Below are 23612 nucleotides of genomic sequence, written 5' to 3'. Positions count from 1 at the left end.
ACTTGTAGCGTGCTGTGATTCTGATTTTGGGGTGTCTGGGCGTGGGTAAGAAAGTCCATAAACCCTTGTTAATGAAAGCTTTTCTTTTCACAGGTTTTGCTGTGGTATATTTTGTCATTATGAGATGTCGTCTACCAGTGCTTCATTTGTGCAAATTAAATTTGATGACTTGCAGTTTTTTGAGAACTGCGGTGGAGGGAGTTTCGGGAGTGTCTACCGAGCCCGATGGATTTCTCAGGACAAGGAGGTGGCGGTAAAGAAGCTGCTCAAAATAGAAAAAGAGGTAAAAGTTTACCTTCCATTCACTTTGTCTGCTGTGGTTACAAGAGCAAAAATTTTTTCTAGTGTCTTCCATCTGGGTAATGCAGGCAAACTACCTTTGGCTTCTTTGTTTCATTACAAAACCTTGTAAGTGGATGACATTAGAGTTGAGTGGTCCCAGCCGAGGGGGCTGATTTAAACCATTATTGTTTTTACTGTTCACTGTTCTTTCCCACTTTTTTTGTTTAGCAGCTCCTCTCTGCCCTGGCCCTGAGGAGAAGGAGAGCTAGCTGTGCCTGTGGAGCTAGTAATTTTCCCTTGATGCCAGCAGGCATGTTGCTGGATAGGGAGAGGTAGTTTCCACTGTCACTGCCTGATTCTGTTTTTTCCTCATGACTTCTGGTCTCTTAAGGGTTGTGGTTCATATCTGTATGTTCATTATAGGCTTAGCATTGTCTCCTCCCTGCCTACTGCAGGTTTTGATCTAGGGCTCCATAGCTCCTAGTTAGTCATAGCCACACTTCAGCTTGGCCTCGCAATGAGATATTTTTAAGACTAACTGTTCTACCAGTCAACTGTCTAACTGTTCTACCCTTGTGGCGTCCTGTGCACCTGGAAAGGTGGACAGGTCCTTGGCAATCCTGAGGGAAGAGGCACCTGTACTAACTAAAGTTGGTTTGTTGTTTGGTTTTTGTGTTTTTTTTTTTAAAAAGATTTTTAGATTTGCCTGAAAATCCTCTTTACCCCTCAGCTTTGTACAGTTCCAGTAGAGACACAGTGTATGTGGTCCTCACAGTGCTCTAGCCTGCCTGCTGGTCACCACCACAGATGGAGCAGTGAGGACACAGCAGTCTAATGATGAACAACACAGTTACTGGACTGCTGTTCCAGCAGGACTATTTCTAACTTGTATACAGTATCCTCCAAGTATTTTAGGAAGCCAGTTATAAGCTGGAGGACAGCAGAGCTAGGCATAATAGGCTTAGTAAATAATGAGACACCAAAGTTCATCCACTGCTGCAGCAACTGAGCTGTCATGATTACACCATGCTTAGTGATGTGATAAGAATGTTTGATCATGATTAAGCAAGTTACTGTCTAAAATAATGGAGAAGGATCTCATGATTTTTCCAGGATGGTGGAAGATTTATACATTCTGTCCAATGTCAGTTTGGGCTGTTCTCTTTATTTCTATTATTTTTCAATTTAGAAATAGATGAAGACAAGTAAAATTGATGCTATGCAGTATCAGTAACGTGCTCCTTAAAAATCATCTGGGTTGCAGTTCTCAGTAATGGTCTCTGAAATATCTTTATGTGCGTTTCAGGTGGGATTACACCTGTGTCTAGGATAGACTTGTTGCTATATACTTTAAGCATTTTTTAAAAGTAAATTTAAAAACAACGTTACTACATCTTGTGATGGCATAAACCTTAACGGAATGGGAAAGGATGGAGAAAGAAGGACAGTTCTATGTATTACTTAACACAGTTGGACCATTCAACAGAAATATATTTTTTAAAATAGCCCAACACAAAGTTCAGCTTGTAGTAATAATGAACACAGATTGTTCAGTAGGAAAAGGAAACCATACGCTGGAAAGAATTTATTATAATATAAGGATTTATTTAGGGATTAATGAAGACTTGCAACTCATTAAGAGGTCATATCATAGTACTGTTGTGCAATTTGGTTAAATGTGTTGCATATCCAAAGGAGGATCAAGTCATTTTTAAGAACCAGGTGTGCTTTATCTTGGTATGTGGGACTGGGCGAATTGTTGTTAGGCAGTAGGTGCAGATGTGGTTTTGTTGTGTTTAAAAGAGTGTAAATGAACTGTAAGGGCAGCCCAAGGGGATTTGCAAAACACAGAGTGGAAAGTTAGGGGCAGTGGTGGTGTCGAAAAGGGGTGATGAATGTCATCCATCAGCATGAGTTGACAAAAGGAGAGGAAGTGCCTTCCAGCACAAATTTTATTTTCCTTCAGAATGGTTATCATTTGCAACTTAAACTAAACAAGACAGGTTATGGCTGCGACCAGGTTGGTATGGGCACTTTCTCTTGAAAATTTTCTGGCAAGGCAGCGGAGAGGCAAGTGGTGATGCCTTAAGTAAGTCTAAGAAGCTTTGGCAGAACAGTCTGTCAGCAGTTTTAGAGACTTAAAAATTAGACCTTATTTACAAAAGTTGCATTGTCATATGGAGAAAATGGTGGGCTCAGTTTAGTGCAAAAAGTTATTGCAAAAACTAAGGGTTAGAATTTGTAGTCAGACAAATTAGAATGGAAAAGAAAGCACAAATTATCAGGAGTGAGGATGAGTAACGCTTGGCACAGACTACAAATGGGAGGAGTGAAATGGAGGATTCTTTTAATTTCTTTGTCTTCTCATTGAGATGTCTTTTTAGACAATTGTTTCTGAGCTCAACACAGTAACATCTTGCTGCGGTATGGTGGCCTGTGCTGTACCAGAGGCCAACCTTGGTGGCCAAAAGGTCTCTTCTGACCCTAATGGCTGTCAAATGTTTCCATGGGTAATATGTTCCTCTGTAGTGATCACAACAGTGAACATCTGTGACTGAACTGCACTGAAAGTCACGGTGAGTCAATGGCTCTTCTGATAACAATACAAAAATACAGTTACTTGCTGTAACTGTATGTGTTTAGTAGATATTTGGATGCATTTAGTCCAGAAAACTAATTATTACTCTTTCTGGTTTATTTGAAAGGAAGTGTCCTTTTAAATCCATGACTGTCTTGTATTTCTGTTAACTGCTGCCAATAATCCATAACAACTGATTAGAGGGAAAACAGAGGAGAGTTGTGAAAAGCTTGCTCAGAGGAATTTCATGCTAGCCAAGTCCAGGGGCACAAGCCAAGTTAATAGAGCTGTGGTATCATTCTGCAAATATGTTGTATCTGTGTGTCATTTCATTAAACAAGCCAATCACAACCAGCAAAGATCTTGAAGGTTTTATATTAGTCAAGGGGCTAACAAGTTCGAACATATGAAACAAGGCAATTTTTGTTCCAGCACAGCACACTAATATATGTGTTTAGAAAAACTTACAAATACTTGGAAGAGTGTTGCTCTGACAGATTGCTTCAAAACTGTTTAAAATCCAAGAAATACCTCTGCAGGGCATTAAGTTTTTATAGACAGGCAGTAAAATGTGACTTTACAGGAGCAGGTGTGTGTTTATGTGAATAAAATACATCTAAGTAGGTCTGCTGAGAAAAATAAATATGCTGCAAGGCCTTGACTAGAGTATCAGATCTGAAACTGGGCAAGACTTCTGCTGATTAAGTAAAACATAGGAGTGTGGCCTGAGTGATTAAATAGCAGCAAAACCAAAATTAAATTGCCATTTTACTATCTAGTACAAACACTCTAACAGTTTTAGGTTTTAAGCAGGGAACAGGAGTTCCTTGTGAATTGTTTTATGGAAAATCAAACTGTTGGTGTGATGTTTGTGATGCATGTGGTCGGAGTAAAAATGCCTCCTGTAGGAGGGTCTGTGCTTGCTCCTTTTGCCCTAAGTGGTAATTGTGTCTGCTCATGGAAGAAAATCGCACACCTACTACTCAGGAAGTTATTTGGCATTTTTGAGAGTGATTTATATGAATTATTGGATAAGCCCATAATTTGGCTCCCACTGGAATGAATGGGAGAGATTGGGCCCAGGGTCCTTATTCTGCAAATTGCTAGCAGTTCTTTTGACTCCATTATCTTGAGCAGATAACTGCTGGAGTGAAGTGTTACAAATGTTGTTTTTATGCCTTGCCACATTAGCTTTTCACTAAAGAGCACTCGCCTCCTTTGATTGTACATCTTTGAAGTTCACCCATTACTTGTCACTGCTTTTGAAGGCTGTGCTTTTGATGGCAGTTTGTTGGCATCTGGAGCGTGGTTCTTCACCAGGAGATTTATTCCTGCTGGAATTTTACCTGAAATTTGAATTTAATTTTAATATCACAGCTCTTTGAAAGTATTGCATGGTCCACGAGCTGTCTTTGTGCTATTGATGAGCAGCAGTATTGCCTCTGGTTTGCTTGCTTCAGCCATTACAATCATGGTACTTGGGTATAAGATCATCTGATTTCATGAGGTACAGTTGTTCCTGGACTCCTCCAAAATACTGGCAGTGGTCTGTGCAAACTGCAGGAGTGTGGTGGAAAAAAACTAGTAAAATGTAACTGTAATCTTATTGGGAAATACTTAAATACTTCTGGTGAACTAAGAGAACTAACTTGAGGATAAAAGATGTTAAATTGAGTAGGATTAACTATGCATGCCTTGTTCAGTCGTGTCTCTGTAATGCATTTGAGTTTTATGAGACTCAAAAATAAAAACATGTTTTCTCTAGTTTTGATGCTGTATTGCCTGAAGTCTGGCTACCATGGAAGTTAATTTTATATTGCCAGTGTTTCTTTTATGTAATGCATGTGCAGTAAGCTTTAGGAGATCTTTTAATGCTTTATAAAAATTTTCTTATGGAATATAATACAGTGCGTTCACTTATTTTTATGATCGACTTCTGAAAAGAAATGTCCAGAAAACAGGGATTGTACCTCTACCTTCTGAAGGGGCTGAGTTAAGTCTAACCGCATGCATGTCACTAGACTTACCTCACTCATGTTTGTAGTGCTAAAAGCGAGCATGTGGTAATTTTAATGTGGGTCATGAGAGTAGGAACTGGGAATGACTTTCAAGAGTAACAAGAGAAAAACAACAGAGTAAAATAAAGCAAAGCAAACCAAACTGAAATTGATACTTGGTTCTGACAGGACTAAAAATAGTAGACGTTCTTTTTGCTTGCGGTTTATAGCTGGTATGGGTGCCAGCCTTGAATATTCAGCTCTCCACACTGAGTCCTGGCTGTAATGAAGAACAATTTTTTTTACACTTTTTAATTATATTATTAGCTCTTTCTAGGGGCTCCTATCCCCTTACCTCTCTTATGTTTGAGTCAGCATGTACTGGGAATGATTCAAGATAATACCTGCCAGAAAATGTCTGAATTTACCTGGTTCCAGCTCACTACAGCAGGAATGACAAACCCCGTTTCCAACTCATGGTTCTTTGGTGCAGGTGCTAATGAGCAGTGAGAGAGGGATTAGAGTGTGGGCTCTGTGAAGATACACAAAGTGTAGTAGTCAAATATGTGAACTTCTCAGAGATATCTGCAGTGAGTGATTTCATGGGAACCCTTCCAACCCCTTGTTAATTTAAAGAAATTCTGCTGTATCTTGTTAATAGCTCAAAGGAAATAAAACTATATTTATTATACTAGAGAGATGTCTTAAAATGTCTTAGTTTCTGTTTTACAGAGTGGTTATTTTGCAGGATTTTCTTTTTTCTTTTTTTTTTTTTCTAAATTTTTTAATTGTTTGGTTGTTTTGTTGTTGTTGTTTTGTTTTGGTTTTTTGTTTTGTTCTGTTTTTTAATTTGGTAAAGAAATTATCTTAGAGCGCTCCTTTTGGTGCTAAGGTATTCCCAGAAGGTGTCAAGAGGATACTCGGAACCCTTTATAGACTGGGTATTGTCAAAATTGCTTCAGATGCTCCAGGTGTTGTGTATTCTGTATCTTGGAGAATAAATAATTTCGGATAGCACAGACTTCTGCAATAAATTTTTGACGGATTCTGAGTTTGCCTTACTCTTGGCTGTCATTCACATGGTATTTTCTGGAGGACTTTATTTAGTAAATACATGTCATATTTTCAGGTGCCACTGCATGAGATTTTCTGTGTTCTTTGGGTAAGACTGTGTTGTAAGTGTTGAGTGGCATATGGGTTGCAACCAAAATATTTTCAAAACCCCTTTGGTATTTGGGAGACACCAGTATAATGAAAATTGATGTAGCATTGCCAGAATACAATTATTCTTGGGAAGAACAGGCTTTAGTTTAATTTCCTCTATTTTAGGAACTTTCATTCCTGTGTCTCTGCTTCCTAAAACAATCTTGGAAACGTAGCAATCCAGACACAGAAACATTTTGGTCTGTGTTCTGCTATATTTTACTGTAGTGGATTTTTTAACTTGTGTATTTAAACATTTTTATACCATGTTTTCATTAGGTGAGTAATGTCTTTGAGAGTTGCTTTGTGTAAATAGTGAGTATTTGTAGTACTAGTTGTGTGGCTTACTAGATTTTTTTGACCAACTTAATTTGAGATTCTTACTTACACAGGCTTGTGTATACACATTCTTTTAAATCAAGCCAATTTTGGGTTAATTTGAAATAGACATCAGTGAAACTGGCGTGTCAGGACCCAGACTGGCAATTTGTGGCTTCAGAAGTTATTTTGAATCAGTTGAGACATAATAACTGACAGTGTTGTCATCTTAGCTTGCAGTAAATGAAAAGTAATTTCACACGTGCTGGGAATCTTACTGTAGCCATATTTAAGAAGTTTATCCTTTCTTTATAGCTAAACCACCAGGTTTTTTACTGGAATTGTAAAGGGTCAAGTGCACACGTCCTTCTCTTGACTGGTGGCCAGCTTTGAACAGTTGGTATATAAATAAATTTGATAAACAGACAAATTAGTAAGCTAAGTAAGATGCACTAGATATGTCTGTCGATTCCTTTTGCTTGTCTTTTGAATTGCCTTAAACTTTGTATGTGAGAAATGGCATTATCTTGCATTTGCTGCTGATCAGGGGTACAGGTACAGCTGCTATAGCTTGGTTGAGTCACAGGAATTTACTGTGCACCTGATCTCTCTGTGGGGTTTGGACCTTATTGCCTCAGTTATCTTTAATTTTGGTGGTGAGTTTTTCTGTGTTTTGGGTTTGTTGTTTGGTTGGTTTTTTTTCCAGAAGGTGTAACCTCTGCAGGTGAACAACAAGCCTGTTTCCTACAAATTATGAATCAATTTTGTTTAGAATAGGGAGAAAATCTGTCTCTGATTGTTTAGAAAGCATTCTTTATTATCTATTTTGCTATCCACGATTTGGAATGGGGGGGAGAGTTTATTTTTTTTTATTATTTGGTTGGATTTTTTTGTTTTGTTGGTTTTGTTGTTGGTGGTGGTTTTTTTAGTGTTTTTTATGTATTTATTTATTTTTAATTTCGCTTTAGGTATGTTTCTCCCTTTTCTGTCTTCTCTTTGCATGGACTCAGTTGTTATTTATAATTTGAAGGAGAGGTTGTGTTGCTTATTTCTCCATGCCAGGAACCCTTAACATCAAATGGCGGCTCTTGTGTTTCCCCTCCCACGACATTCTCTGACCCCAAGCTTCTGTTGAAGTGATTAACTGCAAAATAGTATTTTTGGATGTTTAAGCTGTCCTGAAGCTTTTCTGTAGAAGAGATCCTTTTTCTTCCAACTGCTGTTACAAGTTGTTGCAGGCTCAAACAATTGAGGTCTGGTTCAATTTAGACTTATGTAGAAATTTATCTAAGTATGTAGTTTTCTTAAAATGAGGTTACTGTAGAAAATTGGAATGGCAGGTGAGTGGTAACTTTAGAGATGGTGATTGCATGTTTGAGTCTTGAGTACTTAGAGGGACAGCTGACAATTTAAGTTGTCTGTGACCCACATTGAAATCTGTTGGTGTTGCAGTTCCTGGGGGTGCTAATTAAATAGCTTGCACTCACTGCAGCATATGGAATGACGAATTCCAGAGTTGCTGTTGAGGTGTGTGGAAGTATTGTTTGAATATGACGAATGTCTGGGTTGCTGCATGCCTGTGTGATGGTTCAGATGAAGTCAGGAATCTGTGCTGGAGTTGATGTGATTCTGTGAGTCTGGGACCATCATTCTCCTGGAGGGCGTTTTCCATAGATTATTCAAAGCTGCGTGTGGATGCCATGACTCTGGTTGGGGTCCCCAAACTACCTGCTATACACATGGTAGCAATGGAATCTTGAGCAACATGTTTTGTCCTTTTTAGGAGGGCAGTTAAACACTCAGGCCCTACTTTACTTGCCTTTTTTTTTTCCTTAATTTTAGACTGTCGGCATGTGAGTTTAAGGGTCTGGGGCACAAAATTTCACTGAAAACAAAGCTGAAGGAAAAAAATATGTATCCTAACTTTAAGGCAAGCCTCAAAATCCGTCTTTTTATTGTCATGACAAAACTAAGACTGTAAAAGTTATTTCATATTTACCTATTGCCACTTATTAAGGTGCTGATGGAGTAAGTTTCCTTTTTGAGATGACAATATAAACAGTAACAAGAAACTTTCAGACCTGTTTATGTTAGCTGGAGGCTGCAGAGGAGCCCAGAGAACAGCTTTAGTGTTAACTCTTTCTGTCATATTCAGTTAACAGTGCAAACACACCAAGGAGATGAGGCCAATAACAGCATATATGGAGCTGCACTTCTGATCCAGCTGCCTCTAAACTTTTTAGTGTTTCATCAGTTACAGTCCAGCTACTGGGGAAGAATCCTATTTGCAAATACATGTTTGTTTACTAGGTTAGCGTGTAGAGAATCTACATTCTGCATAATTTCTATTTAAGAAGATCAGGGAAACTGGGTGACTTGCACACAGGAGGGGCCTCCCTTATGGCTGCACCTCCTTGGCAGAGTAGGGCCTGGCCCCTTGATGTCACTGAAGGGAACAGTGCCACATACCTCCCCACTTCTCTTCTCCCTCTGGTTGCTTATGTATTTTACTCCAAAACTTCTGAAAGTTGGGGTTCCTTGTGGCTAAACGATGTAGGCAAGGGAGAGAAAAAAAACATGTCATGATATACAACACCTGACCGAATACCTGCGGGTTTTGTGTATTGGGCACCTGAGTTTCCAGTAGCCACATCAAAAATAAGCATGGTTTGTAAAAACCCTTGAGCTGTTGTAGGAGAAGCGAGGAAGCTCCTGGTAGGCACCAGAAGACAAGATGCAGTTGCTTGTACGAAGTTGCTTTTGGAGCTGGTAAAACCAAAAGGCAGACATGCAGGCTGGGCGCGTGGCAGCCTTTCAGTGAAAGCTGAGGCGCTCTGCAAATTATTATCTGGCAGAAGCAGTATAGGAGAGATGAGTAGGTTGTTCTGGAAATTTGTTAAAATAATCTAATTGCTGCACCCTCAAGTGAATGACTGACATTTTCCATAAGGTTATCTTTTCGTCTTGGAAGAACAGTAAAGCAGAGAAAGTATAGAGCGTGCCTGTCTGTGGTCAGAGGGGAAAAAGCACAGAAATCACTTTTTGTCTAATGATATAACAAGCTTAATTTTAGTAATATCAGATGCATTTGAGGCAGTCCTGTTAAAGATGATGGCTTATAAGTAGTGATTGGTGGGGTTCAGTTTTTGTGAACTGTGTTCTTTTAATCTCTTAAGCCAAAGGGAAGGCTTTTTGGCCTCTTTGTGATGATGTGTGTGTGAATGCTGAGATGCTGCATGTGATATTAAGTATGTAGCAACAGATGGCTAAAATCCGGAGCTGTTGAATTTCTCTTTCTTTTGGATGTTGCCTTGCTAGTACCCCCTGTAAGAGTTTGTGAGGGCCCTAAAGGCAAATACAAGATCCAGAACCCTACTCAATAGGACCACACATTTTGGATTTCTGCTCTTAATTTTTGTTTTCTCTGTTGTTTATGTATTTGTACCAAAGTCTTTATTATAAGATCTTCTTTCCAAGACGATGTCGCATCTGTCCTGTGCAGAAGTTGGCAGTAATACGGTTTCTGGCACTGTGTCCCAAGTGGTTTACTCTGTTCCCATTGCAAACCACTTCCCTGTAAGCACTGTAATTCTGGAAGGAGTCCTGCAGTTTTTAACCAACTGTGAATAAGACTCAGTCCTCCTGGGATAAACAAGCATTCTGTTGTTACTTTATGAACCTGAAATCTGCAGTATGAAATCTGCCTTTTCCTTACTGTGTTTCTGTGCTGTACGGTGAGAAGGGGGGTCTTGCCTGCCTGTTACAGCTGTTAGCGAGACAAACATGAAGTAACAGCACTAACAGGGTGCCTGACTCAAGAAATTCAGAGCAAGTGACACTTGATTCTGTAGCAACGCTGGCATCGGCTGTTAGCTCTAGGGACATGGTCATTGCCTTGAAACTGTGACCTGAGGTCCCTTTTTGGGAAAGGAAGAACCTGCCAAGCCCTTTTAAAAGGCCAGGGCAGCTGCTTTGTTTGTCTTTTAAAAGTCTGTATTTCTGCCTTTTTGCTTGGTCAATATTTAGAACCATTGAAAAAGTAAACGTGACATGGGGACTGAGATCCTGCTGCTAGAGCTCCTTTATAATTACATATTCAGCCACAACCGCACAAAGGAAAATGAGAGTCCCTTTTCCTTTATGTACCATATTTCAGTTTTCCCTTAGGTTTAAATTGGCATTTTGGACTACGTTCGCTTGAGCCACTGAAGAGCTTATCAGAAGAGGAAGGAAACAGAGGGAGGGAAAGAAAGATAGATTTCCAAATGACAAGCTTTTGAATAGTTGAAGTTCAATCCCTAAAACAAAAAGTGGAATCTTTTTTTTTCTAAATAATATGCTCTACAGTCTCACCTCTCATCTTGAGAAACATAAAAGAGCGAGCAAAAGAGATGACCCAAATCACAGAGTCCTTTGAAAGAAGAAATTCAGCTGTTTTGAACACTTACAATCAAAGGAAGTGGTTTCCCTAATTACATGAACTATGTGAAAGCTCTCAGAATAGCTCTTCCACCCCAGGATTCCTTGCACTTTAGAAGTTTGCATAAAAGCTCACATGGAGAATCAGATGCAAAGTGTTTGATTCAAATTTTATTAGGCAGAAGTGAGCATACATTCCTGTCTCTGGATTTGGCAGCTGCTTGGGTTTGGACCATAAGGCTGGGGTTGATGGATTTCAGTCCTATACTTTTAAATCTTTCACTCTTCAGGTTCTCTGGTGAGACACCCCTATCGAGAAAAGTAGAAATGAAAAAATGGATGAGGGATAGAGGGGTCCCTTTGTGAGCTTTCAGTTGAGGATTCTTCACCCTGATTAGGCTGTTCATTTTTGTGAAAACCCATCCCTGTACATAGGTCTTAAAAGAATGAGGAATTTTGCTTCCTCACATTTTAAAGAAACTGTGTATCTTAAAATATATATTTGGAAGAATTGGGATCTTAATTTTACAACTTCAATACTATTCTAGCACCAGCATTTACTTCAACCCATCAAAATTCTGAATTCAGTAGAGATTTTGAATAAAAAAGCAATGTTTTCAAAAGGCTTTTATGCCTCATGGTTTCTTTTTGTATGTACACAATAATAATGGTATGTTAGTCTAAACTAAACAGTGAGGACATATGAAAAGATGCAGGACACTTCTAAAGGCTTAAGATCTCTGCTGTCCCTGAGGATACAATATGGAATAATTAATGGTTGAAATATTTAAAAATAATATTTGCAAGGTTTGCAATAATATGCAAGACTATCACACTTGCTCTGCACAACAGTGACCTCAGAATGGTGTCATGTTCTCCCCTCAGAGCCAACTACAGTAATTATATCCAGATTTGCTAAAGACAGAGATAATTGATGAAACTGACCTTGAGGAGAAATCTTGAAGCCCTTCAAAGTGTAACGATTCAAACTCAAGAAGGAAAAAAGGCAGAAGGGTTATGACTGTCTTCCAGATATATGAGATCAGCCAAACCCTCTTTATAGTAACACTGTATAATAATTGCAAGGTGCTACTAACTCTTCATGAAGAGAAAAAATGTTTCTCGGGGTTCTTTTTTTCCTGCCAATACTGCATTTTTTTTTTTTTTTTTGACTCCCTCCCTTCCCAGGCAGAAGGAAGGACTTTCCCTGGAATTAGAGATTTGTCTGCTAGAAGTGAACACCCTCAGCAGGCCAGCAGCACAGTAGCAGCACATGCAGAAAGAGAAGGAAAATGTCATGTAGCTGTACAGCATTCTGATAGGGTGGAAAAGAGTCCTTGCTGAGCCTTCTACAGAGATTTGTCTCAGGCAGCAAAGCTTTGTTGTCAGTATTGCCAGAGGATGATTTTGCTTGGATGAAGGACAATGCTTAAAGTCATTTGAACCTTGCTTGACCTGAAAGTGGCATGTAAAATTACATTTTCTTGTGTCTGATCCTTGAAGGGAGCCGGTGTCTTAGACAAGGTTTTACATACCTCTGCCTTTGGAAAATGGGAAGCTGTGGTGTATGGGATGCTGTTATTCTTCCACACCAAAGGACCTGTTGCAGGTTTGAATGTGCTGTGTGCCTCCAAGACATCACGGAGCTCCTGGGCCCCAGATCCAGCTTGTGAGCTCAGTTCATTGTACTGAACTTTGCAAATCTAATCCTTATCATGCTCGGAGCATAAATCAAGCAGTTAATTGTGCAATTGTACAAGCAGTAATTGTGCAAGGACTGTGGCATTTCTAGAATAGGAAGAGATGCAAATTCTCCCTGCTGCACTCAGATTTAGACTGGTATTGTCATTAGCTGCAGCATGATGCCTTCTCTTCAGCTTTTCAGGTACAGCCCAGAGTAGGCACAGAGAGAGGTTTTGTTGGACTCTGCACAACGTGACCCCGATCCTGAAGTCCCTGTGGACTCATGTAATACAGCGTTCCCACTTCCTCTTTGCTGTTTCATTTATTGCGGGTCCTCACGAAGCACAGTGCAGGTCAATGGAGGAAGTCGGTTGTTTTGGAACCACAAAATATTTATCTCCATTTTGTAACTGGCCTCTTACAAATGTTACTAATTTCCCATTAGGGTATGGTGTGATGTTCCTCTGATATTGATTTCTGATGTGTCTGGAAGTTTTCTACTAAATAATGAAAGAAAAAATTCAAGTCTGAAGGTGCAGATTACTGGTGTGGAAGTAGAAACTGACAAATAGAGAAATGCTAAAGCTGAACATGGTTGCAAGAGGTTCTTTCCCCTTACATGTCTACCCTAAAATAGATTGTGTTGCAACATGGAGTATTATTGTGGTGCTGTTACTTTTGCATTCAACTGTCCTCTATTTACCGCTTTTCCTGCATCTGTATTCTTTTAGGGATTTTTGTCTATTCATGTCTGTGAGTTAGAGCAGTTCTCAGAAATGTTTTGTACATATTTGAGAATTAATGGTATGCATAGGCTGTGATTTTTTTTCCTCATTTTCCTCATTTCCAGCTCTCCCTAGAGGAAATGCTCCTAACTTGCATGTGCTCTGTTCCACCAAACTATTGCAAAGGAGTTGGAGCAGGTCTCAGGCTTTGTGTTCTCAGTTTGGCTCATTATTCAGTTTTGTTCTTTCTAGTGGGTTCAAACTCCAAGGCTTTGACACAGACGTTGGTAGAGGTTACAGTACCTCTGGTCATTCTGTCCTAACTTTGGGGAAGGAACAGGCACGGGATATTGTTGTTTCATTGGAGAAGAGCCACGAGAAAATCATTTGGCTTAATCTGGTATCCTGTGGTGGTACAAAACCCTGTGAATTCTTTGCTCCTTATAAGTCTGTTCATGAAACTCAAAGCAACTGTATCTTCAAAGGTCACTTCGTAATCAGTCTCACCCTTCTAGGTAGGTTCTTCTGGATTTCCACTTTCTGCAGAGTGCAGAGATACTAGTATTCAAGTTACTGCCTTTTAAAAAAAATTATTTTGAGGCTGGCCACTATTCTTACATAACAAGGATTAGAAATGAAATAGCTGTTATTGCCATATCTATGTAAGCAGATAGCTATGAAGAAGCCTAGATAAGATAGGGAGTCCTGTATACAAGAAATTCATCAAAGAGAAATAGGAGAAAAGCTGAAGTTACGTGTCAGAAATATATAGTACAGTCATACTAATAAATGTTTTATGACACTTAAAAGCATTTTTAAAATGTTGGTAGTTTTCCTCCAAGGTTTATATCTTAGCCGTTGTTTCATTTGAATTTTTCTTAGTCCTAGTGGAAAAAAGATTGAGCTATCATGAAGGTAGCCTGGAGAATCCCAAGAAAAAATAAACAAGGGGTCCATGCTTCATAAAGGAAAAGCTTAAAATTTCAGGATTTTTGTCTAGTTTTATTTTTTGACCATCACTACCCAGTAGGGGTAGTATCTGAGCCAAGTTTCTGAGTAAGATACAATTTTCAATCTTAGACAAAGAAGAATAACTTTTCTGAAAAGCAGGAAAGGAATTTATGTACTGAAACTTTAGTTTTGTTGGAAATGGAGATTCTGATCCATAGTGGTCTAGATGGTAGTGTGGGCAGAGACAGAGAGCTGCTGTGAAGTATGTTGTTCTGGTTATTGCTTTATGGGATGGTCCTGGTTGAAGGACAGTGGTACTTGGAGAAGGTGCAAGTCAGGTGTTGGTGGAGTTAAAAGTCCTGGGTTTCCAGAGGATGTTTTTGCTTATGTTCTTGGGAATTCCAGCTAGGTGGAAGGGAGATCTGGCTGTAACCTGAGGAAGGATGCTTACTGCTTAAGTCCTGGTGAAGAGAAAGAGGACTTGGTAAATGACAGAGACAGCTTGCTGCTCTGGATTCAGGAAGTAAGGTGATCTGTTGCTACTGCGTGGTGAAACCAGAACTGGAAGCAGATCTGTGGTGAAGATTTCAGCATGATTAATGGTGGATTATTTGGACAGTTGTACATAAAAACATGATGTAATTCAGATAATGCACAGCAGTCGGAGATTCAGATTATGGTGACAACTCATGTTCCTGAAAAAGTTGGATGTTATGAGGTTGTGTTATGGCATCGGTAAATGTGGCAAGAAAAAATGCCTCTCATCCTCGGGGGGACTCTCAGTCACTTCAGCAGAGGAACATCAGTAGTTGGCAACTACTTTCACTCCTTTCTTTTTATGCCTGCTAGTCACAGCCAGAATTTCTGTTTTGAAAGTTTTGTGTCTTTTTTAAGTAGATGGATTCCAGCTAGGGAGCAATTCTTTCCTTTTCTGCAGGGCCAGGTAATTTTCAGAGCCGTGTACAGAGCTGTGGTAGCCCGTGTGGAAAACAAAACCACATGTGATTTGCTGTTAGCATGTAACAGTGGGGTAACACATCTTGCCATGTGCTGTTTTCATGAGAGTGGGCTCAGCCTGTCTGGTTGAGAAACGTTTTCTGGAATTATAACGTTCACTGTGATTCCAATAAGAGGGATCCCCATCAAGTGCTATCCCTATCATTAGCTACAGTAGGTTGGATTTATCCACTCTAAGACAGGCTTTAAATGAGTGCTCATCAAGAACATGATGGGTTTTATTTTCCTTGGTTAAATTACAGTTTTCATGATCAAGATGGAAAAATACTTTAGTGTAAAGATCATAGCTGCTTTAGAGGAGTGGATCAGGATGCAGAAGTACAGCTGCTGCTGTCTCTGTTGGAGTCTATGCTAATTGTTCAGCAAAAGACACTATATAATGAGCTTTGACTTCTTCTAGGTTATCTTATCCAGATTCCTTACAAATACTGTGCAGATCTCAGAAAAATCACTGCTCCATCTGGATATGTATGGCCACGGCTCCTTGAGAGGGGTGGGTTTTGCCCATCACTGTCATACCGGACTGTCTTTCCAGCAAGGTGCTTACAAGACTTCCAGTGACTGATCTCAAAAATAATTTCCTTGGATATTTTTCCATTTTTGTGACCTGAAAAGATTCAGGTATTGCATATTAGCCATGATACCTTCTCACCTGTGGAGCAAGCAGGGAGTCAGAATGTTTTACATTTTGTTATTCCCTTGTATTTTAGGGATGTTGTTTTTGTTACTGTTCTCCATAGTCAAAGCAGGTTTGTGTTCAAAATGATTGCAAGTAACTGGGAAAATTTCCTAGCACTGAGAAGAGAAATGATGATTGCTGAAAATAAACTGCTCTATGGGAGCTCAGGTATTTCAGTCCTGCTGTTTAATCCACTCATCTGTTGTTTCTACTCAATTGCTGGTGTTGCTTTGCAGCTGGAGGCAGCTTCATACTCCAAATCTGTCTGAATTAAATATTTAGAGTATTGCAGGACATTGATAACTTCTAAACTCTTACACCATTACAAATTCATAGTTTATGTGTACTTTGAAGGTTTGTACTATGTGTGAATAACACTAGTGAAATCCAAAGTAAACTTCTTGTCAGATCTCCCTCTATCAGGTACCTTAATATTAAGCACTTATAGAAGTTGTCTGCTGCAAAATGTAAGACTGCTGTGGGATATGTTTGGACATTATGGATTTCTAGTTGAAATCTGTGTGAATTATTTGTCCATAATCTTTGTGCTTTTTTGTTGTAATGACAGTGTAACTGTAACACAATTTTTTTTTCAAACTTATTAAACCTTCTGTAAGGATTTTCTGCAGAAAGTGCCCTTGCTTAGTTTTGTCAGTCTGTTAACAGCCTCTTCTCTCACTTGTACCAAGCTTTTTCCATGGGCTGAGCAAGCCTTTGCAGTGTTTTGACAGGCATATTCTGAATTTACTGCCTAGTGCTTCTAACCCCATAGCCTTCTTCCTTGAAGTGCCAAGTTACATGCAAGGGTTGCTATAAAAAGTTTTATACTCTATTTTAACTCAGTTTTCTTTTCAAATGGTCGATATCCAATACATTTTACTACTAGCATGTCCTTTGGTGCTGCATGATGCAAATTAATTATTTTAAAGTAAATTTCATAAGATGGGGGGAGCCTGAAAGAGCACATAACAAATTTATGTCCATATTCCTTCCCTGTTTTATATTATGACAGTTTAACAGAACTGAGTTGTCTTGGAAATGTGCTTTTTTTTTCTTTTCCAAGATTGCAACCTAAAAGTCAATACAACGTATTTGAAGTGTGTTTCTACCACAGTAGCTCCAAAAATGAGAAATGTTTGGTGATATAAACCAGTGGATTTAAAATAATGGTAAGATGATTATATAGCAATGAGAATTTATTAGTTTCCTGTATATTTCCACTTATAGTTTCTGGGATTCGTGTAGGACATAATTTTGGATGCAAATTTGTTGCTTTGAAACGTTTGCTCAATCAAAATGGTTTTAAGTACGAGTTTTGTACGTCACTGTAGGTGTACTTGTGAGAATTTAATTCTGTTATTTACAGAAATGCTGGTGACATCAATCTGAGAACGTAATTTAACTCTTTTCTGTATGGTTTTAAAAAACAGGATGCTGTTACTTAAAACAGCTCAAATATAGAGGCTATCTTCTAAGACAAATTGTGACAGAGTTTTAACATGTAAATAGGCTGCAGAAGATTGCTTTTATTTGGGATAAGTTGTCCTCTAAATGAGTACTAAAAGAGAAGCCCAAGCTCCCACAGCTTTTAAGTGGCTTATTTGCGTATAAAAGATCTCACCAATGTTCACATGTTTTTCCTCTTGTATTGTTAATATTAAAGACAGTTTAGTAGGTTTAGTAAACATTCCCTGAACGGGACAATCAGTATGCTTTACTTCTTATTTGAGGACCCCAAAGTACAAAATTTTTGTTTGTATTTTTTTCCATGGAAAATTTTATGAGAACACATAAATCAGTTGAAAAAGTTCTAAGTTTTTATTTTGTATCTGCTTCATTTTCTCTTCAGTGTTCAGAACTGTAATAATTGTGTATCAGAACAAGAGGGCACTTTCTTAAGCTGTTCCAGGGGAGGTTTAGGTTGAATATTAGGAAAAAAATTTTGCTGAGAGAGTAATCAGACTCATTGGAATGGGCTGCCCAGGGAAGTGGTGGATTCACTGTCCTTGGAGGTTTTTAAGATGAGGCTGGATGTGGCACTGAGTGCCATGGTCTGGTAACCACAGTGGTGTTGGATCAAGGGTTGGGCTTGATGATCTCGGAGGTCTTTTCCAACCCAGTTGATTCTATGACTCATCCCTGCTATATAATTCTTAGTAATAGTTTAATGTTTCTTGAAGTATCCTGTTACTGCATATTAGAAGATAATTTATTAGCAATGATAGATGCTGATTGTCTAGTATTGTGTCTGTAAAAAGATGTTTTGGGCTTGTTTACCTAGAGAAACTGGTGTATGGTAAGAGGAGTCATCTCTTATTAGACAACAGTGAATTCATAAGAGAGTATTCATGAGACTCTGGGAATGGAAATAGACTGGATGTATTTTTGAGCAGGAATCTAGAAATAAAGGTGTGGTATTTATTTGCGTTAGCATTTCTTTTTTTATGTGGTTGCCACTAATGGAATGATTTTAATAAAACATCAGCTGGCCTCTTCCAGCTCTTCTTTTATTAGACTGTAAAACCCCCTGAGAGTAGCTAAGTTGCAACTCTCCCAAGGACATGATAAAGCTCAAAGCCTTTAAAATGCTATAAGACTTAAGAAAAAAATGTCTTTCTAAAGCTGCCTTAAGTGTGTCTGAATACCTCCTTAATAAACATGACAAACAGTTATCTGGAAAAATAAATAACCAAACTTTTGCACAATATAATAGTAAGTATTATAAGGCAGTTAAGGAAGTTATGGTAATCAGATTCTTTGAGTAGCTGACCGTGTCTAACTCTAATTTTACATGGAGCAAAGGTGCCTCTTGCTGTGCAAGCTACTGATTTATTAATGGGAGAGTTGGTTGGCTGCTGGCTGACCTGATGATGTCACAAGGCGATGTGTTAATCCTAAACCAGTGTGCTCAAAGCAGGGTGGAAAGATGGCAGTACTTTACTCTTTCCAGTCAAGTGCTCCAAAGGCACCTGGAAGAAGTGGTGGTTGAGTTGCTTTGGGCCCAGTTTGTCCAGACCCAAGCAGAAAAGTCTTTTGATACTGGAAAAATTGTGTGGACAGATGTTCTTTTGCAGTTCCAGCTGTGCTGCTAGCCCAAACCCTTGATCAGTTCTCTTGACTACAAGTGTGACTATAATAAATTTCCGACGTATTTCCGAGGAGAACCACAGTAACTAAAATATGCTGAGTCGTTTGGTCTTTGCTAACTTTCACTGCCTTGGGATAGGGAGCTCTAACAAGAGCAGCTGCAGCTGCTGAGAGTAGCTGGCAGGCAACAACACAGCTGTATGCAAAGTGCCTCCGTCCACATCCCTACTGTCTCTGTGGCTGCAATTAAAGATCTGACGATATGGCCTTGTCTGATTCCCGAGTAATGCCAGCTCAGCATCAGGTGGCCATTGCCCACATCTGCAGTCAGTACCAACCTTTCGGATGTCATCAGAGCTGAGCTGCATTTGCTGCTTTTGCTGTGCTGGTACAGGACAGAGCAAAAGCAAACGAGGGCTTGGGTTAGCCCAGTGAGCTGAGGCTTGTGATGCTCATAATAAGACCACGCTGTCCAGCCAGCTTGCTTTGTCCTCTCATCTGGGGACAAATGGTTGGTTGTACTACAAGGTTAAGAGCAGTACTAATGGGTCTAGAGGCAGCTGTAGGGTGATGTCAGTCATAGGTGATGTAATTGACATTTTCACATATGTCAGTAAATAGAGATTAAACAGCCATAAAACTAAATTACCTATTAAACACTGTGATCTATAACATGGTTCACAGGACACAATTACAATGTTTGTACACTTAGGGATTACCTGAATTCCAAACTCTTATACTGTAGCTGTCTTACAAATTGAGTTTATTTATGGTAAGCCAGTAAGTGAGAATTAAATTAAAATGTTTTCTGTGTAATTTGCTTTGACCTTGGATTTTGTGATAGTGGTTGAATTAGGTAAACAGTGGATTAGGTTTGTTTAGACTTCTGAATCCCTTTGCCTTCAAGAAATGGCATCTAGTCTGTAATTCACTTCAGCAGGACTCAAGAGGAGCATAATTTCATCCACACCTGTGATGTAAGTGCAGGCTGAATGGTTTCAGTGTAGTTTGATGGTCAGTAACAGGCTGGGACTAAGCTTATCATGGGACTAAGCATAATATTCATCTCTCTCTCAGTCATCTTGTGTGTCTGACTGTATCTCTGTGTTATGTCCAGGGGAGTTTGTATTTATGTGTTTGGGTGCCTCTCCTTCAGCTAATAACCATTAGTTATGCTTCAATACAACATTAAAAAAAAAAAATCTGTTTTTCACACAAAAAATTAATTTCATTAAATAGCAGAATACTTGTTTCTGTTCATCACTGGTTAGGAAGGAAATTTGTGCTCCTTTAGCTTGCATAAAATAGAAAGCAGCTTTACTGAGGGAAGAGTGTTGTGCCCAAGCCAGTGAGGGCTGACTTCTTCAACGGCCTTTAGGCACAGATGCATGACAGGATTTTCTTCCTAGCATTTAGGTATTTTGGATTTAAGTATGAGTTTGATGCTTAAAAGTGATTCTGAATATTCTTGTTAGTGCCTAAGAAACCTTTGAAATACCAGTCTTTAACCACCACTTTGTAATTTGCTATCTGAAAGTCATTTTCATTGAAATATGGCACCTTCTTGTCAAAAATAGTACAAAAGCTTCAAAGGTGTGGACTGACTTGCATCTGGTTCTCACTGTAAGGAATAAGTGTCTTTAAATTGGCTAATGGAGTTCACAGCTGATGTACAGCAACTGAAAAGAGCAAAACCTTAAAGGAATCATCTAGAATCACTAAAACAACAGCAGAGTGATTAAAAGTATTTAGAAAAGATTTCTATCAGATATAATGGTCCTTAGAAAGAGTTGGCAAATTCCCTGCCCTACACAGTTGTTCATTCAGGATATCTGCAGGCAATTACAAGGTGCTTCTCCATATTTCTTGGATGGAGGCTTGCTTTGGTGTTTCTTAAATCTCAGATTAGAGTATGAACATCAGTGTGAAGATGATGGTATTAGCCATGGCCGAAATGGAATTTTTTCATACTTCTGGAATATTATGTTAGTGTATAATATCATGTAAATAGGATAATCTTAGAAATTTTTTTTTTCATCTCTTAATAATAAAAGCACTGTGTGTCAGTTTGCCTGTGGCAGTGAAGTACTTGTCTTCTTGACCCAATGCTCATATCTTGCTTGCTGTCCCTTTCGTGGTAGCACTGGGATGATTGGTCAGTCTGGGTTTTGCTGCTGGTGTTGCTGCATTCCAGGCCTTCCTTGTATCCACTGGTTCTGATGGCTTTTGCTGGATACAGCAGCGTCTTCTGTGAGATGAAGGAGACTCACTGAGTTCCGCACATCGTTGTGGTGGAATAGGGAGCTATGGCACTTGAGTGTGTTAATCATGGGGCATTTTTAATCATTCTCTGAAAACATTGGGCTAGTACTAGTTCTGTAGCCAAGACCTAAAGGAATTAGACCATGGGAAAATCAAATGTAAGACCCATCAGTTTAATTCTAATGACTTATTGAAGTACTTGTGTTGTAAACACCACAGCAGGTGGTGTGCACAGTGCTTTAAAGACATGGGGGTTTAATTACTTTAGAAGAAGATGGGTTTATTCCATTCCTCTTGACCAAGATGTTCAAGATAAAGTGTTCTAGATAGTTTGTCTAACTGTTTGTGGTATTCCTGTCTTCTCCTAACATTATTCAGATAGTCTGTCAAGGAGTATTAGGTCTCCTGGTTATCTGGCAGTAATGCTGGTAGGAATTAGAGGACATTTCCCAATTGAATATTTCCTAAAGAATATAAAAATGTAATAGAAAAGTATAGGGGTCTGCAAGCCCATGGAGACTGTGTTCTGAATGACTAGGCTGTCACCTGCATCCTCTGGACTAGGGAAGGAGATTGGAGGTACAGCTTGTGCCGCTGTTGCGGCTGTAGTCCCTTGCCTTGGGAGGCTGGTGGGGCTGCAGTTTTAGGGCACAGCTCCTTGAACAGACACATCCCTTGACTGGCTGTAGGACTGTTGCTGTTTACCTGCAGGTGAATCTTGCCACATTTTCTTAGATAGCTACCAATTAAATTAGTTTGTGGACTTGTAGATGAGTCAGTCTGCAGTATGATTTGCTGAGAACAGCGTGCATTTAAAAGTTAATTTTCTGGTATTGTGAAAAAGATTACTCACTTGGTGGTAACACTGTTTTTCTTGCTGAGCAGGCTAAGCAGGATGGAGTTCGTGTAACCCAAGTGCAAAGCTATAGTTAAAGATTTAATTGACTATGTGTAAATGTCTGGGCATTAGCTAAAGATAAAGGTCTTACTTTGAAACTGTGTTAAAGTTACTCAGAAAAGTCTTTAAGCAACAACAACAACAACAGCAAAAAAATGAGTAATGTGGTGCCTTTATCTGTAATCATGCAGTTAGGCACACCTATCATGGTACCGCCAAAAAAAATACTGGTTTGCTTTAGCTCTACATTTATTACAGTAACACTGGCTGATGTACCATAGCTTTTTGCATCAAACTGCTATAGCCTTCTTGTTTTCAGTGAATCTACAAAGCTACATATAATTTCATTGGCAGTTATCTAAGAATTTGTATGAAGAGTAAACAGCAACATTCCCATTGGCAGATCTGCTGAGGGATCTGTCAGATCAGATACATTTGGTAAGTTCTGAGGAGTTGTGATCTTGTTAGATGCTCTTGCCTCGTATAGAGTTAACATAATCTGAAACTCTTAAAGTAATGCATTACTGTGGAGAAAAATATACTAGTATCTATCTGTATAATATGCATATTTGTGTAAAAACATCTGTCTAAAATCTTGAGTTGAGTACTTACTTTAATAAACTACAGAGGTGAGACTGTTGAGAGACATTGAAGGAGTTACCTGACTTTTTATCTCAAAAACTATGAAGAGGATATGTCTTAATATCTGTGGATACAGTCTCATTGTCTTGCAATCTCTTTCTCAAACCTAGCAGCATTGTTTAAGTGGAATTTGAAGGTTTTTGCATGTTTATCCAGAATTGCCAAACATCTGTAGTCTCTGAGGAGCAGTTGCAGCTGCACTGCTGGCTATTTGGCAATCCCAAGCGCGCTTGCTGTGCGTATTCAGTCAGACTCCACAGCGCATGCCCGGGAATTCCGCATTTCCAGTAAACGTTGGATGGAGCTGTGTGTGCATGGTATGCTCTAACAGCCTGAAGTGCTGGACTCGCTGAACCCATAGTACTTTGTGCATAAACACAAATTCTGGATAGGACTGCTACAGCTCTGCCAAAAATCCCAGATCTTTCTTTGAACAAAGTTTTCCAAGGCCTTCAGTTTTTCCAAAGACTTAACTTCTACATCTGTGCCTTGGCCATGAAAGAATAGTCTGAAATTTATTATTTTCCCCCCAAACATACAAAGCATTCATTTGCCAAACTCTCTCATGAGGTTTTCAAATGCCAAGTGTTGGTGGACAGTCTTCCCTAGATACGTATGTGTTTATATATGTGTTATATATATGTGTGTACCCACTGGGGTATAAAATAAGCTATCATGGTAAATGTCCCATTTTAATTGTCTTCTTTGTTTTCAACAGGCAGAAATACTCAGTGTGCTCAGTCACAAAAACATCATTCAGTTCTACGGAGCTGTCATTGAACCTCCAAATTATGGCATAGTCACAGGTAAGGATTTTTGTCTGACCTTTTCCTTGATTCTGCAAAACTCCAATGTTACAAGGCATTTGTTT

At 39.1% G+C, this 23612-nt stretch overlaps 1 protein-coding gene across 8 annotated transcripts in view; it reads left to right on the top strand.

The window, feature by feature from the left end:
* The window catches only part of MAP3K20 (mitogen-activated protein kinase kinase kinase 20), a 96312-nt gene that overhangs the window by 6583 nt on the left and 66117 nt on the right, over nt 1-23612 (top strand). For all 8 annotated transcript variants that reach the window (XR_003570616.1, XR_003570617.1, XM_027878488.1 and 5 more), the window contains exons 2-3: nt 94-283; nt 23460-23547. Coding sequence is in view for 6 of the 8 variants with exons in the window: in XM_027878488.1 (XP_027734289.1) it covers nt 125-283; nt 23460-23547 (247 nt within the window). In the remaining 2 variants the exon portion in view is untranslated. The remainder of the gene's footprint in view (nt 1-93; nt 284-23459; nt 23548-23612) is intronic.

The sequence above is a fragment of the Empidonax traillii genome, unplaced genomic scaffold (assembly GCF_003031625.1).
Source record: "Empidonax traillii isolate 1590-97213 ecotype Southwest subspecies unplaced genomic scaffold, ASM303162v1 scaffold42:size1813164, whole genome shotgun sequence".
NCBI classification, from domain to species: domain Eukaryota; kingdom Metazoa; phylum Chordata; class Aves; order Passeriformes; family Tyrannidae; genus Empidonax; species Empidonax traillii.
This window is presented reverse-complemented; position numbering and strand designations above follow the sequence as displayed.